This window comes from Micromys minutus (assembly GCF_963924665.1).
Source record: "Micromys minutus genome assembly, chromosome: 19".
Taxonomy (NCBI): domain Eukaryota; kingdom Metazoa; phylum Chordata; class Mammalia; order Rodentia; family Muridae; genus Micromys; species Micromys minutus.
Genome location: NC_137954.1, coordinates 36,000,970 through 36,015,028, shown reverse-complemented (window position 1 = coordinate 36,015,028; position 14,059 = coordinate 36,000,970). Strand labels below are relative to the sequence as shown.

Genomic DNA, 14,059 nt, shown 5'->3' with positions numbered 1-14,059 from the left:
ACAGCTGCTAGCTCCCCTTCCAGAGGTTGGGAGATGAGAGAAAAGCAGGGATAGAGAGCTCAGTAAAAAGACACTGTGACCAAGGCATGCTCGCGTACACACACACACACACACACACACACACACACACACCTTTTTAAAGCATTTAATTGCAGGCTTGCTTAGAGTTTCAGAGGCTCAGTCCATCATCATCATCATGGTGGAAGTATGACGGCACATGGTGCTGAAGCAGTAGCTGAGTGCCTTGTATCCTGATCCACAGGCAGTAGGTAGATATTGCATGCAGTGGGCAGGCAGGCACTGCAGACAGGCAGGCAGCAGGCAGGCACTGCAGACAGGCAGGCAGCAGGCAGGCACTGCAGACAGGCAGGCAGCAGGCAGGCACTGCAGACAGGCAGGCAGCAGGCAGGCACTGCAGACAGGCAGGCAGCAGGCAGGCACTGCAGACAGGCAGGCAGCAGGTAGGCAGGCATTTCAGGCATTGCAGGCAGGCATTAAAGGCATTACAGGCAGGCATGGCCATTCATGACATAAGCTGACACGAGAAACTGGTCTCTATTCTAGGAGAATCCAGAAAGGCCTTCATGATTGCACAAGTATGCATCTATATCTACATGTGTACATGCATTTGCATGTGTAACTTCATCTGTATAATTTATTGTGCAGGTTTGTGCATGCCTGTATGCCTGTGTATTTGTATACCTATGTCTGCATGTATGTATCTGTATACCTATGTACATGAACATGCACACATATATGCAACATGCATGCTTCTGTGTACACATCTGTGCATGCATGTGTCTGTATGTGCATTTGTGTAGATGCATGACTATATGTTCATGTGATTATATGGGCATATGTATGAACACTTGTGTATGCACATGTGGCTGCATGTATGTGGCTTTGGAATAATTAAAACTTTCAAGTGAGAAGGCAGAATCTGACCCAGCTAAGATAACGTCTCACCAAAATACAACTGACAATCTTTTATTTCCTGTCTTTTTTAAAAAAATTATTTATTTAATGTATGTGAGTACACTGTCGCTGTCCCCAGAAACACCAGAAGAGGACATCAGATCCCATTACAGACGGTTGCGAGCCACCATGTGGTTGCTGGAAATTGAACTCAGGACTTTTGGACGAGCAGCCAGTGCTCTTAACCGCTGAGCCATCTCTCCAGCCCTTTATTTCCTGTCTTAACCAATTCCACTGAGTCAGGACTTCATGTCAGCACAGGTATGACAGCTTTGACACACCTGGCAAGCCTTTACACAGTAGCAAATGTCTTCCTTTGCAGTGCAGAAGGACAGAAGTCTGTTCTCTGGGCTCGTGTCTAGGTGTCTGCAGAGCCAGGTCCCCGTTGCCTGTGTATCCCCAGCACCACCCTCCCTGACTTCCTTAGCTCTGGCCATGCCCTCCATCTTCATAGGTGGTGTGTTATCTTACCTTCAAGACCGAACTGCCTTCTCCTCCATGGAAAGGTCCTTTGCCTCCTTCTCACAAGCCCGTTTGTGGTTATATGTGAACCCCACCTGGCTAATCTAACATAACCTCCCTGCATCCAGATGAACTGAGTCTGCCAAGTCGTATTTGCCATGAAAGGCAACACTGACCACTTCGAAGGATTAGAAGTGAACAGTAGGCGGCCATATGGGTGCCTCACTGGGGACTACCTCTCCTCTCCCAAGCATCTCTCCTCCCCAGCACATGCTCCAGCTGACATAGACTCTTCCCAGCTCAGAAATCCTTTCAGAGAGTAATATTGAAGATGGCATCTAAGACAGGGTGCTTCTCAGGTATAGCTGTTCAGAACTGAAATGGTCAAGAGCCAGGGCTGTGGAGCCTCCAAACCTGGAGCTCTGGTCCCCATCGGTCTGTGCTAACACAGTTGTGTTGGTTCCTGATGCACTGCAACATGGTTGTCAGGTTACCAAAAAGATGGTGAACAGTCCTGGGCTGTCAGTCTCCAGCTTGGACCAGGGGATGAACATACACTAGTTACTCATGTGTATACACCCCGTTCCCCCTCCCTCCCTCCCTCCCTCCCTCCCTCCCTCTCTCCTTCCCTCCCCCTCTCTCTGTCTCTGTCTCTCTGTGTCTCTGTCTCTGTCTCTGTCTCTGTCTCTCTCTCTCTCTCACAAACACACACACACACACACACACACACACACCATGAAGAAGCATTCAAGATTGACTAGCATTCCCCTAACAACGTGACATTGCTGGTTGCTGGACAGGAGAGCAGGTGTCACTTAGGGCCACTTTCTTGAGCTCCATAGGCCAACCCACTTCTGACTGGAAGCACGCATTCTTTGCAATTTGCTCTTTCTTAAAACTAATTTATTTCCTTAGATTTTTTTTTTTTTAGGGAAAGATAAGGAAGGGCAGAGCATGCTGGACTCGTGTATGTATGTGTCTCCAAGGACACAAATTAGTTATAGTAAAAACTCTATCACTAAATGTGCAGAATAAAATCCTGATTTGGATGCCAGAGCTAGTAAAAATAATGTCGGGGGAACTGGTGGAACCAGAATGGAGTCCAGAGTCTAGTTAGCCTCACCGAGTACAAATGTCTCAGCCGGTACGCATGCTGCAGCGATGGCTGTAAGACTGCAGTTTGAGGGAAACTGGGTGTGCTGTCCATGAGGAAGCTCTGCTCTGTCTTCCTAATTTTTCTATGAATCCAAAATTCTTCCAAAATGAAAAGCAACTAAATTTCACTCCATAGTTTTAAGATCCAGTATAGTAAGTCACTGCTGAAGTTACATTGTTCACGTTAACTTTTTTTTTTTTTTTTTTGGTTAGGACACAACATACGTGCGTTCAGCTATTCAGCCTGGACTCATACAGATCACAAGAATTCGTCTCTGGAACTGACCACCTATTCCTTGCTTTTCGTACAGTGTGTTGGTTGTCCATTGAGTCTCTGTTGATGCATGGATTATTTCCAGGTCAACTGTTTCTCTAAGGCTGCTGTAGACAGACTTCCCGCCTTTGATGGCTCCAGACCCTTGTTTCTCTGACATTTATTTCAGATCACCGAGTCACAGATGGTATGCATAGCTTTGGGAACTCCTACCTAACAATTTTCCAAAATGGTTGTACCAAAAACTCCTCTTCAAAAGATGTTCAGATACTCCAGTGGCTCCAGAGCTCTGCCAATCATTGTTGCTACTGATGTTTAAAAGTTTGACCATTTTAGTGGCCAAGTTTTGATCCGCCTTAACTCAAGGAACAATATTGTGGTGAACATTTATTTCCCCATATGTTTAGCAACCTTTAGAATGGAAAAGGGCCTGTTCAAAGCATTTGCTTATTTTTATTCGACCGGTTGGTTTTCTTATTGTTTCTGTATTATAGATAGGGGTCCTTTGTCAAATATGTGTGCCATTAAGTATATTCTTCCTATTGACAACTTTTGGTTTTACTCTTTCAATGGTATTTTTTTTTTTTTTTTTTTTTTTTTTTTGGTGAGTGGATCAGTTTGATTTTAACTACATCAAAATTTGCCTTTAAAAAAAACTTCAAACTAGATGACTTTGATATTTGTATTTAAAACTAAAAGGGATTCTAATGATGTGTGTGTGTTACAATCCTTGTGTTCATTAGAATAACTTGAGATGTTGACAAAATACCAGTCCCTGGGCCCCAGGGCTGATTCTGGATCAGCGGGACCAGGGGAAACCCTGGCATCAGAAATATTGCAAAGCTCCCGGAGAGCTCTAGCAGGCATGCAGTGCTTAGAGAATGCCTTTCAGTCTCAACAGATGTGTGGCTCCCCTAACTCTCCCAGCTAGAGGAGGGTCATCCTGGGTAACATCTATTGACTGGCAGGATAGTTGTTAGGACCCCTTGAACGCTCAGAGTATCTGGGTTTGGACAGTATACTGTGGGGTCATCTACCTGCATTATCTCTGGAGTTTTCCTGGCTGCATTGTAAGCCCTCCATCTTGCGCTCAGCCTAGGACCTATCCCAGCTACTCTGAATGCTTTTCAAGACACCAGGTGGGAATCCCTCAAACAAACCCAGCTTTCCTTCCAGCTGACTGTATTTAGCCCTTATAAGGAGACACAACATTCTAACAGGCAGCTCCACTGCCCTGGTCCAGCAAAACTCAGTCTGACTTCCATGCTTGCCCAAAGATGGCACTCAGTTACAAGATTTTGTGCCTAGTATTACTGGGGTGATTAAAGAGGGTTGGGTAATACCAGGAGCAAACCTTCCATAGGACACAAGGCTCTGAACACGACAGGGATAGTAGCCTCTAACAGTCCTAGGGGATCAGAGAGATGTCAGATTCCTCAGTGGTTGGGCCCTCAAGAGAGCCTGGGAGAACCTTCTCTCTGCTATTTGTGATGGGAACCACACTAACCTAGCATTCATAAACCCTTCCTTCCTGCCACATGGCTTTTCAATCACCGCAGCCTTGAGTACCCCAAAGCAGCCCTACAACTCCAATATGCATTCAACAGCTCCACCCCTTGCCTACCTCAGATTCTTTTAAACTCACTGATTCATCAGAACCACATTCCTACCTTCAGCCACATCACCTACATGAAAAAACCATGCCTGCAGTGAGTGGGGTTAGGGCCTCCAAGACACAACTAATACCCAGCCTCTGTGACTATAAGTTGATTCCAGATTATCTGGTGGGCTCTACATCCACCAGCATTTTCCTTGAGTGACAGAGAGGAGAACACAGGAGGAGACAGCCATGTGAAGACAGGGTTTAAGGAGGGTAGTGATGCAGCTATGAGCTGCAAGGAATGGCAGCACTTGCTAGACACCACCAGAATGTGGATGGAGGAGGCAGGAAGGGACCATGTTCTAGAGGCATCCAGAGAACATGGCCTTCAGGCCTGAGTTTTGAGGAAGTGTTGTTTCCCATCTCCAAACTGTAATGCTTTAATCTTTTAGAACATTCCTTAGAACATAATACAGTGATTTATCTGGTTCAACAAAGTGTTCTGATGTTGTCTACTCTAAAGCATTGGCAAAGGGACACACACACACACACACACACACACACACACACACACACACACACACACACACTCACACACACAGAGACACTGACATCTTTGCTAACTCATATGTTTTGCTTACCCTTTCCCCCAGAGACTCTGTAAACATTTTTTCCAGGAAGAAACGGGCTGGGTTGAATAATTTATTAATACTCATTCAAAAACTAGGAATGGGTAACAGACAGATTAAGCTAACATAGTATCAGCCAACATGCAGAATGGCAGTCTCTATATATACTGTCCCTTCCTTTCCTGCCAACAGGCTGAGGAAAGCCAAGCTCCTCTGATCTCTGGGCTGAAAATAGAACCCATTTTGGAGCCTGAAACAACCAAGCTTGCGGAGAGTCAAGAGTCCAAACTCTCTGTATACTCCCCAAGGAAGGGACCTAAGAGCTAGATTTAAGAGTCCAGAGGATGCTGGAAAGAAAGAGAGATGGGTGTTTTGAAGCACAGGAAGCCCTTTGGGCCACATGCAATGAGATCACTGGGTACCAAATACTGTGGGGAAAGCTTGCTTCAGGGTGAACATGAGGAAAATGATCTCTTCATAGTTATCTGATTCATATAGACACCCAAACTGTGGGGAGCCATCAGGACCATGTCCCATGTTCTGCAAATCTGAGTAGGCACAGGTGCCTGTGGCCAGCAGGGTGGGTTCTGACCAGGCTGTGGGATCTAATGGCGTCTGGTTGAGGTACACACCCAGGTTGGTCCTATTCTTGGAGTCCGTAGGGTGGCTATAAAGCAGCCACGTGTCTAAGGCATCTGGCTTGGAGGTGGGGTTGTGGAAGGCAACCACACTTCCATGACACCCGTGGGGTGGCTCTACAAGCTTACTCACTACCTGGTTGTCCTGGAAATCCAGGCCATCGTTAGGACTTTGTGCCTGGACCCTGGCTCCCATGAAGCTCCTAGCATTGAGATACACCACCCTCTGAGCTCCAGTGCCAACCTCAGCCACCTGACACTCCAGTGAGTTCTCAGACACAAAGTTGCCTAGTTTCCACGTGTGCCCATGGTCAAGGCTAATGAAGCAGAAGGCAAAGGGGGTAGGTTTCTGGGCAGGGTGCAGTTTCCGGTAGGCATAAGCAGGTACCAGCAAGCTCCCAGCTGTGTTCCGCAGCTGCAGACAGTGCCCAGGACCCACAGCAAATGTGGCCCAGTCCTGGTGGGTCCTGCCAATGGTGGTCTCTGTGAGGTCCTGGATGGGACTCCAGGTCTTCCCATGGTCATTGCTGGTGACATGGCATAGCCGTGTGACATTAACCCTAGTGTGGAGCTGATGCTGTTCTGATACACGCCCAGGGACAGCAATGAAGAAAAGGAAGAGGGTCTTTGTTTGCTTGTCATATAAGGGACATGGATTCATGGAGCGGTGGCCCTCCAGACGGGCTTGGGTCACCACTTCCTCAGGTTGCCACTGAATGTGAGGAGAGGGGAGAAGGAGAAACACAATGACAGGAGATTGCAGACGACAATGACAGGAGGATACACTGAGGGTCCACGGGGCAGGTATATTTTAGGGATGGAGTTAAAGGCCATGAAGGGACTATTTTACCTACCCATTAATTACCCACCCCCTGGGAGCAGCAGGAACCAGATCTGACTCCCTTTCTCCCCCTGCCCCACAATCTCCCTCTACACTTCTCTCTCTGAAGGCTGTTACTTTGATTCCCACAAATAGATATTTGCAGAGTATTCACAATGTGCCAGACAGACCCCCGCCCCCCAAGACACAAAAGTAACTCAGGAGCCTGTTGATGATGGTTCAGCAAGTAAGGGTATATGCCACCAAGCCTGATGGCTTGAGTTCAATCTCTAGGGCCAACAGGACCGAATGAGAGAGCTGATTCACTCAAGTGCATGCACACACAGACAAACAAGTAAATGTAATTTTTTAAAAATGTAACTATGGTAGAAACCATTCCCAACATCACCTATTCTTCCTGGCTGGTCTAGCATTCTTAAAAAACAAAGAAAATGATGGTTGCCTTGTGTCACCTACTTATGATACTATACTAATGAACTCAGAGATACTGAGGATTCACATTGAGCTTCCCGCTGCCATTGCTATGTCATGTATGCCATGGCCACACAGGCTGTCCCGGTTTCTCATTAGCTGTCCCAGTGCAGGACTCTAAACACAGACACTGCACCAAAAGACAGGTGACATGCACTGTGTTGACTAAACCTCCAACAATGAAGAAGTGTCCTCAGCTCCATTTCATATTTTGAAAATGAGAGGCCTAAATAGATTACCCAAGTTTCCTAAGGCCATCCCTTGGATAAGGAGTAGAGCCAGGTCTTCCTTGAATTCAGGTCCATCTACTTCAAGCACCATGGCTGTGTATAATAATTATGCACCAGGAGAAAGAAATGTTGATGCCATACTTTGAATAACCATCATGTAGTTGTGATGAATGCTATTTGGACATAGACTCACCTGATTTTAAGACCCTAGATCAATTACCCTCAAAGTTAATTAATGTCCTGTTAAATGACAGTGCTCCTCTCTTGGGCTTTGGAAGATGCCAGGAAACTCAGCCAGTCACTCGATGAAACACATGATCAGCCAACAAGACTTACTACTTGTGAACACAAGTGAGATTTGGGTTGAGTATAGGGCCCGTTTGTCACCCTGTCCCTCTCCTAGGTTCCCTAGATCCTACCTATATCTTATTTATCAAGGGATGGCCTTGCCCTTGAGTGCTGTGAGATTCATGCTTGGTTCCACCACACACTGACCCACACGGGTGTGTGTCAAGCCAACCCGGGTAGAGCCACTGCAGCTGGGCTGTGCCTTACTTTGACATGGTTGGTGGCTCCACTGTAGCTTCCCCTTCGTAGGACAATCAGCTCTGCATGCTCATCTGTCTTGCTGGCTCGCTTTTCCGCAAAGGCCAGCAGGGTCTGCTGCTTCTTCAGGTAGAGCAGAGCAGGGATTCTGTAAGCGTAGACTCCTGTGTGGAACAGCATCTCCTTTTGCAGGACAGGGCAGGTCGCCATGGGCCTGAGATCTGGGCAGGAAGAGAACACACATCATCTGCTGTCATACCTGTACCTAGGGCCAGAGTCATCCAATCCAGGTGGCACTCCTCTGACTGGTAAACTGAGTCCTGTCTGGATGGCCTGTCCTTGAAAAGGTTCTGTGTCAGTTCCCATATCCCAAGACCCCATTTGCCAGTTCTGCTGTAGCATACAGGCAGTGTTCCAGCCAAGAATCAAAGTGTTTTTTTTTTTTTTTTTTTAATTTGATTCCTGCCATAACTGTTCCCCTCACAACAGGTTTGTGACAACCTTCAGCTGCTAACCCTGGGTGCAGTAGAAGAGCTTGCTGAGTGGCTCTCTGCAGCTGCCCGACTGCTGGGGATTGACACGAGGGAGCCTTTTTATAACTCCAGAGCCCTAGAAAACTGTTCCAAAGAGAAAGAAAGTGCCTCCCTTCCTCGGGCTCTGCTCCCTTAGCTGCCTGAGGCTAATAAATCAGCTGCTCTCACTGTGTGGGTGCCACCCTGAAGCAGGTAGGGGGTGGCTGTGCTTCTGGAGACATAGGCTCTGTCTATTAGCAGGGCTGGAGTGGGGATCCCCAGAAGTGTGAGAAAATGAACAACAAGGCAAGTATTTGCAGAAAACAGGGAAGCAGGGGATAACTTGGCGACTGTGGCTGACGAAGAGGCGACAGAGCTAACTTCTCAGCCAGAATAATCACCCTTGGCTGAGAGAACCACTTGCCAAGGTTATCCTCGACAAAGGACCTATCTACCCAGAACATGAGACCATAAGGACGCCATATTCTGCCTTGAAGTGAGACCCCCAGGGTATATTGAGACAACTATGGGACTGAATCTTGGCCCCCACCCCCCTTCTCTGCCACACTGGCTGCCCTCCCTCCTGCGAAGAGTGATACTTCAGAAGCCTCCAATAAACCCTGCCAAGGGAGCCATAACTTCCTATGAAGTCTTCCCCAGGCCTTAACCCCTGGGGAAGAGAAATGAAAAGTGTGACCTCAGCAAGCAGGAGACGGGCTTTTCTACATCTTTTCTACTGTGTACTATATTGTCACTTAAAACTTGTTTTTAACTGTCTTTGAAAGGTGTAGTCTACCATCTTGTTGCTCAAGTCTGATGAATGTTATTGGGACAATGCAGTGGAATAAAATTTAGAAGGGCAGATACTAGCTTAAAAAAAGTCAGAGGGTGGAGATAAGTCTCTGCTTTAAAACAGACACTTGAAGTGTTGGTGGCTCATGGCCGCAGATTGGGCATGTGAGAAACTGAAGCAGGAAGAGTGGAATTTGAAGCCAGCCTGAGCTACACAGTCTCAAAAGGCAGAAAATGAAAGGCTACACAAAACAAAGTCTATGCCTGCAAACTGTAATCTCACTCCGTGGCTATAACAGTTATAAAATAGGAAAGAATGAAATGCAATGAAAAGAAAAACCAGGAGAAAGATGCTGTTTCCATGTCTTAGAGACTTGATCAAGGGCCAAACAGTTGGTTCTTAATGAAAATTCATCAGTAGCCATCTAATTAGATTTAAGTGTTGATTTTAGGATGTCCCTGAGGCGAAGACTTTCTCCATTGCAATGAGTTGGCCTTCAGTCTACAAAGTGGGAGATTAGCTTAGGCATCCACAAAGAAGCTTGGGACAGAAAAGGGGGTCAGAGTTGTCATCAGGAGGAACCAGGACTATGAGCTAGTCCGTGGGGTTCAAAGAGGAAATGGTGACTTTAGAGCAATAGCAAGTGTTGAGTGGAAACCCTAAGACCAATGGGCTCAACACAGTGATGTGACAAGAGCCACAGCTCACATTTAGAGAGAGAAAAAGATGGGGTCCAGGAGAGGAATGAAGCCTCTGGGTAGAACTAGTGACTACATCTTGTAGATGGTCCATTCTACAGTGATGGACCACTCTCCATTTTCAAAAGGGATGCGTAATATCTCACAAGATGCACTTCAGCTTCTCAAAGAGCCATTGTGATGTAAAAGGATCATCCTATCAGACATCACTGCCAAAGTCCCCCCAACAAATTCTGTAAACGTGAACAGTCACTCTTCTCTACTCCAACTGCGGCCCCAGGAAACCACCAGTCTACCCTTTGTCTCTGGCTTTGCCTGTTCTATACATTTTATACACGTAGAGTAAAGAGCACATAGCTGGCTCTTTCTCTTAGCACGTAGTTTCTAAGATTCATTCATGTTGCAGCATGCATTGTTTATTTAGTTACTTATTTATTACTTTGTGGGAGGGTCTCTTATATGTAGCCCAGGCTAGGTTGGAACTCAGTATGTAGCCAAGGATGATTTTAAACACATACCTCCACTGCCTGAGTAGTACAATTACAGGAATGTCCAACCACATCTGGCTTGTGTAATATGCAATGCTGGACAGTTCTGGAGATCTTTCACAAGGCTTCAGCATTCTGGGAGAGTGAGCACCTTACCATATTTACTTCTGAATCTTTTCCACATTGACTTTACCACATCAGTCTGTTCTCTGGGTGTGAAGGGAGTCCCAATCCCCCCTCCCCAACACACACACACACACACACACACACACACACACACACACTGTTGCCAGCACTTATTATGATGTCTTTTCAGTTCTAGCTATCCTTGTGGCTGTGCAGGAATACCTCAGTCTGGGTTGTGATCAATGGCAGCTAATGACTTTGATCATCTTTACATGGCCTTATTGACCACAAGAGTTAACCTAGAAGCAAATGGAAGGTTTCTGGGATGATTTTAGGTAGGTCATTGAGCTAATCTAATTAATTCTAAGGAAGTGTCTTTCTCAGTTCCAGGGAGAGAGAGTAGAAGATGAGCTTGCTGTGGTTTTCCATATGAGATTGGACAAAAATCTGGATGAAAAAGACAACGACCGAAGTGATAGTGCTGGTGTCTCCTAGAGACTGAGGCAGCAGATGAAGTATGATCAGGAGAACGTGCTGGTCAGCTCTTGTCAAGTTGACACAAACTAGCATCACTTGGAAACCTCAACTGAGGCGTTGCCTTCATTCTATTGGCCTGTGGGCATGTCTATGGGGGTTAAGTTATTGATCAGTGTTTGATGTGGGAGGGCCTGGGCCTCAATATGAGAGCTCCTAATCCTCCTGGACAGGTGACCTGAAATCAGGTTGAACAAGACATGAAAGCAAGCCAGTAAACCATGCTCCTTCAGGGCCTCTGCTTCAGTTATGATGGATTATGACAGGGAAGTGTAAGCTAAATAAAGCCTTTCCTCCCTGGGTTTTCTTGGGTCATAGTGCTTATTACAACAGAAAGCAACCTAGGATAGAGGCCTGGTAAGTGCTCATATGGAAAGCTGGGTCCTGGCTGTTTTCTAGATTTCCCTTTTAGTATCTGACCACCTTAAGAATGGCAACAAATGCATGAGTCATTCCTGTCTCAGGACCATGTGGTATCTGGGAACCTGAAATGGATCAGTAACAAAATAGGCCAAGAAGCTTGTTCTGACAGAGTGGGTATTTGATCAGGGAAGAAAAGGTCAACATTACTGCCAATATCTCCATGGTGTATGCCAGGGACTAGCTGAGCATTTGACAGCAATTACTTCATCTAATACACAGATGCCCTACCCTCTGTAAGCCCATGAGGCTCAGAGTGATTGATACCTTTTGTACAAAGAAGCCAGAATGCAGGCAACAGAGTAGTATCTTTCAGCTAGTTAGTCCCCCTGATCTCTCTCAACAGCCAAGCCCTGTATATTAGAGACGAGACTGAGCCCAGGAATGGGAAAGGTCCAGACAAAGGACTTTAAGGTCAGCATGAGGTATCTCATCCACAGCCTCAGCCCAAACTCACACATTAACTAACAACTTCCCAACCCCCACTTTTCTCATTAATAATAATAATAATAATAATAATAATAATAATAACAATAATCAACCCAGCTGGTCTTTATAAAATGCTTTGTGTTTGTTCTCTAAGTACCCAATATTTTCTAGAAATCCTTGTCAATTGTATTTACACATTTGATAATTAACAAGGACTCGTTATTTAATTCTCCTGATACCCCCTCCCCCGTGGTAGGCATCAGTACTATAGTCACTATGTCGCCAAGGCTCAAGTGGCCCAGCTGATCACAAGGGCATTTTTGAAACCATGCTCTCTGCACTTGAGGAAGTCTCAAGGGCCCTCTGGGGCACCCTGGCATAGTTCCGCCTCCAAACAGTGGCAGTTGACGGAATAGGAACAGAACTTAGTCAAATGTCAAAAACTCTGAATCTGCAGAGGTGATTCAGTCGATAAAATGATCACTGTGAAGTCACAAGGACCTAAGTTCAAGCCTAAGAACCGGTGTGAAAAGCCAAACCTGATGGAGCATGTTTGTGATCCCTGCCACTCCCCAGCCAGCTAAGCCTACCCCACAGAAGAGTTCCTGGTAAAGTGGCAGATCATGTGGAATGACACCTAAGGTTGACCTCTGACCTCCATACTCACCCACCCACACAAAGCCCCTCCACCCTACCCCCAAAACACCAAACTCAGATTCTGGATTTAGTGTGCTTCTTTAAGATTGCTCACTGTTTGGCAAACATTTTTCTCTCCTCGTAGTAAGCAGTGGGCTAAGGGAGGCCCCTCTGTCAGCAGTGGATGAGGCTGGATGGGATCTGGAGAGGCTAAACAGAAGGCAGGGGCCTCAGCATAAGCCAAGCCTTACTACAATAGACCAGCAATGAGACGGGCTACACCATTATGTTCACTACAAGAAATTGCCAATGATCAAAAAGGACTGTGGAACAACAATTTTGTTTGGGTCTCCCTGAGGCTACCTGAAGCTGGCTGAAGCTGTTATGACCTTGAAGCCACCGAGCTCAGAGCATCTTCCATGAGGAAACTCGCTTCTCCCACACACCAGGAAAGCAGGCACTTGTGTTCTGTCACCGCCGTGAGCAAACCGAAAAGTAGGTCAGGAAGGTGGTAGGTGGCTCTCCATGAGTACACAGCCTCAGGTGGTGGAGGCATGTGGCTCTGAGCCTGGATCTGCCAGATTCTAAAACCCACAGCCCCCACAGACACTCAGCCCAAGGTCCTGCTGCCTTCCCTTCCATTCCTGCTGGAGCCCAGTACGGCACATAACCTTGCAAAGCTAGAGACCTCATTGTCTGTCCACTTCTCTTCAAGGTGATACAACCAGGCACCTTCTGTCTACCAGAAAATACCAGCAACCATTCCCTGTCCCCGCCTTCCCAAGGTCCAGCCAAACTGCGATAATTACGGGGAAGGATAAAGAAGTCTGTGTTGGTTTCCAATGTCTTTGTTCTGAATAGTTTTTTTAGTTTGTCTGAGTTAGTTAAATTGCTCTCACTAAAAGCTTTACCACATGCCTTGATATCACTGCACATGACACCCTGGCAGCAAGAACTCCTGGGACAGAGGGACATGTGAATCAATTAGAGTACAAGCCATACCTTCAGGAGTATGTGCCAAGCAGGATCCAGAGAGCTCTGGTCATGGAAGAACAGAGTCAGTGCGAATCTGGTTTCTAGAAGGCTCTGTGGCTGTAGTCCTGTAGTCCCCTGGTCTTGACTCCAGTTTCAGCCTCTCAGTAAGTTCATGCCTATATACACCAAAAGGAGTTGTCCTATTTGCCTCCCACTCGTCTGACAAGGCACACCTCACGGATCACGTCAGGGTGCAGGCCCAGCCCTGGCCTAATTAGGATGTTGCCTCTCATTAGTCCGAAAGAACTCTTGAATCAGTGGTGATCTAGGGTAGCATTGAGTCAAGTTGTCTCTTACAAACAGAAGTGATGAGCAACATGTACTCAGTGGGAATAGTTTTCCTGAGGTTTGGAAAATTGCAATTTTCTTGGGAGGAGCAGGTCAGAGTCACGTAGAGCCTGATTGTCATTCTGGCTCAGCTGTTGATAGCCAGATGACTCCTTAGACCCTCAGACTCTCTGAAAATGAAGATTGAAAACCTCACATAGGCCCTGAGCTGCACGAAGGCACTCAGAATCAGAACGGAGTCCCCTTTGTGAAACCCAGACAAAAACACAGCATCAGCCT

At 46.5% G+C, this 14,059-nt stretch overlaps 1 protein-coding gene across 2 annotated transcripts; it reads right to left on the bottom strand.

The window, feature by feature from the left end:
• Nucleotides 1-5,162: 5,162 nt before the first annotated feature.
• On the bottom strand, nt 5,163-8,377 carry NEU2 (neuraminidase 2). 2 transcript variants are annotated; one of them, XM_080933443.1, is made up of 3 exons: nt 8,337-8,377; nt 7,831-8,042; nt 5,163-6,445 (listed from the first exon to the last, which is right to left on the bottom strand). In XM_080933443.1, the coding sequence occupies exons 2-3, from the start codon at nt 8,029-8,031 to the stop codon at nt 5,507-5,509; spliced, it is 1,140 nt and encodes a 379-aa protein (XP_080789569.1). In that variant the 5' UTR covers nt 8,032-8,042; nt 8,337-8,377; the 3' UTR covers nt 5,163-5,506. The 2 variants fall into 2 exon arrangements, with proteins under 2 accessions (XP_080789569.1, XP_080789570.1); XM_080933444.1 differs by having other exon boundaries at nt 8,323-8,371.
• Between the last annotated feature and the right edge of the window lie 5,682 nt (nt 8,378-14,059).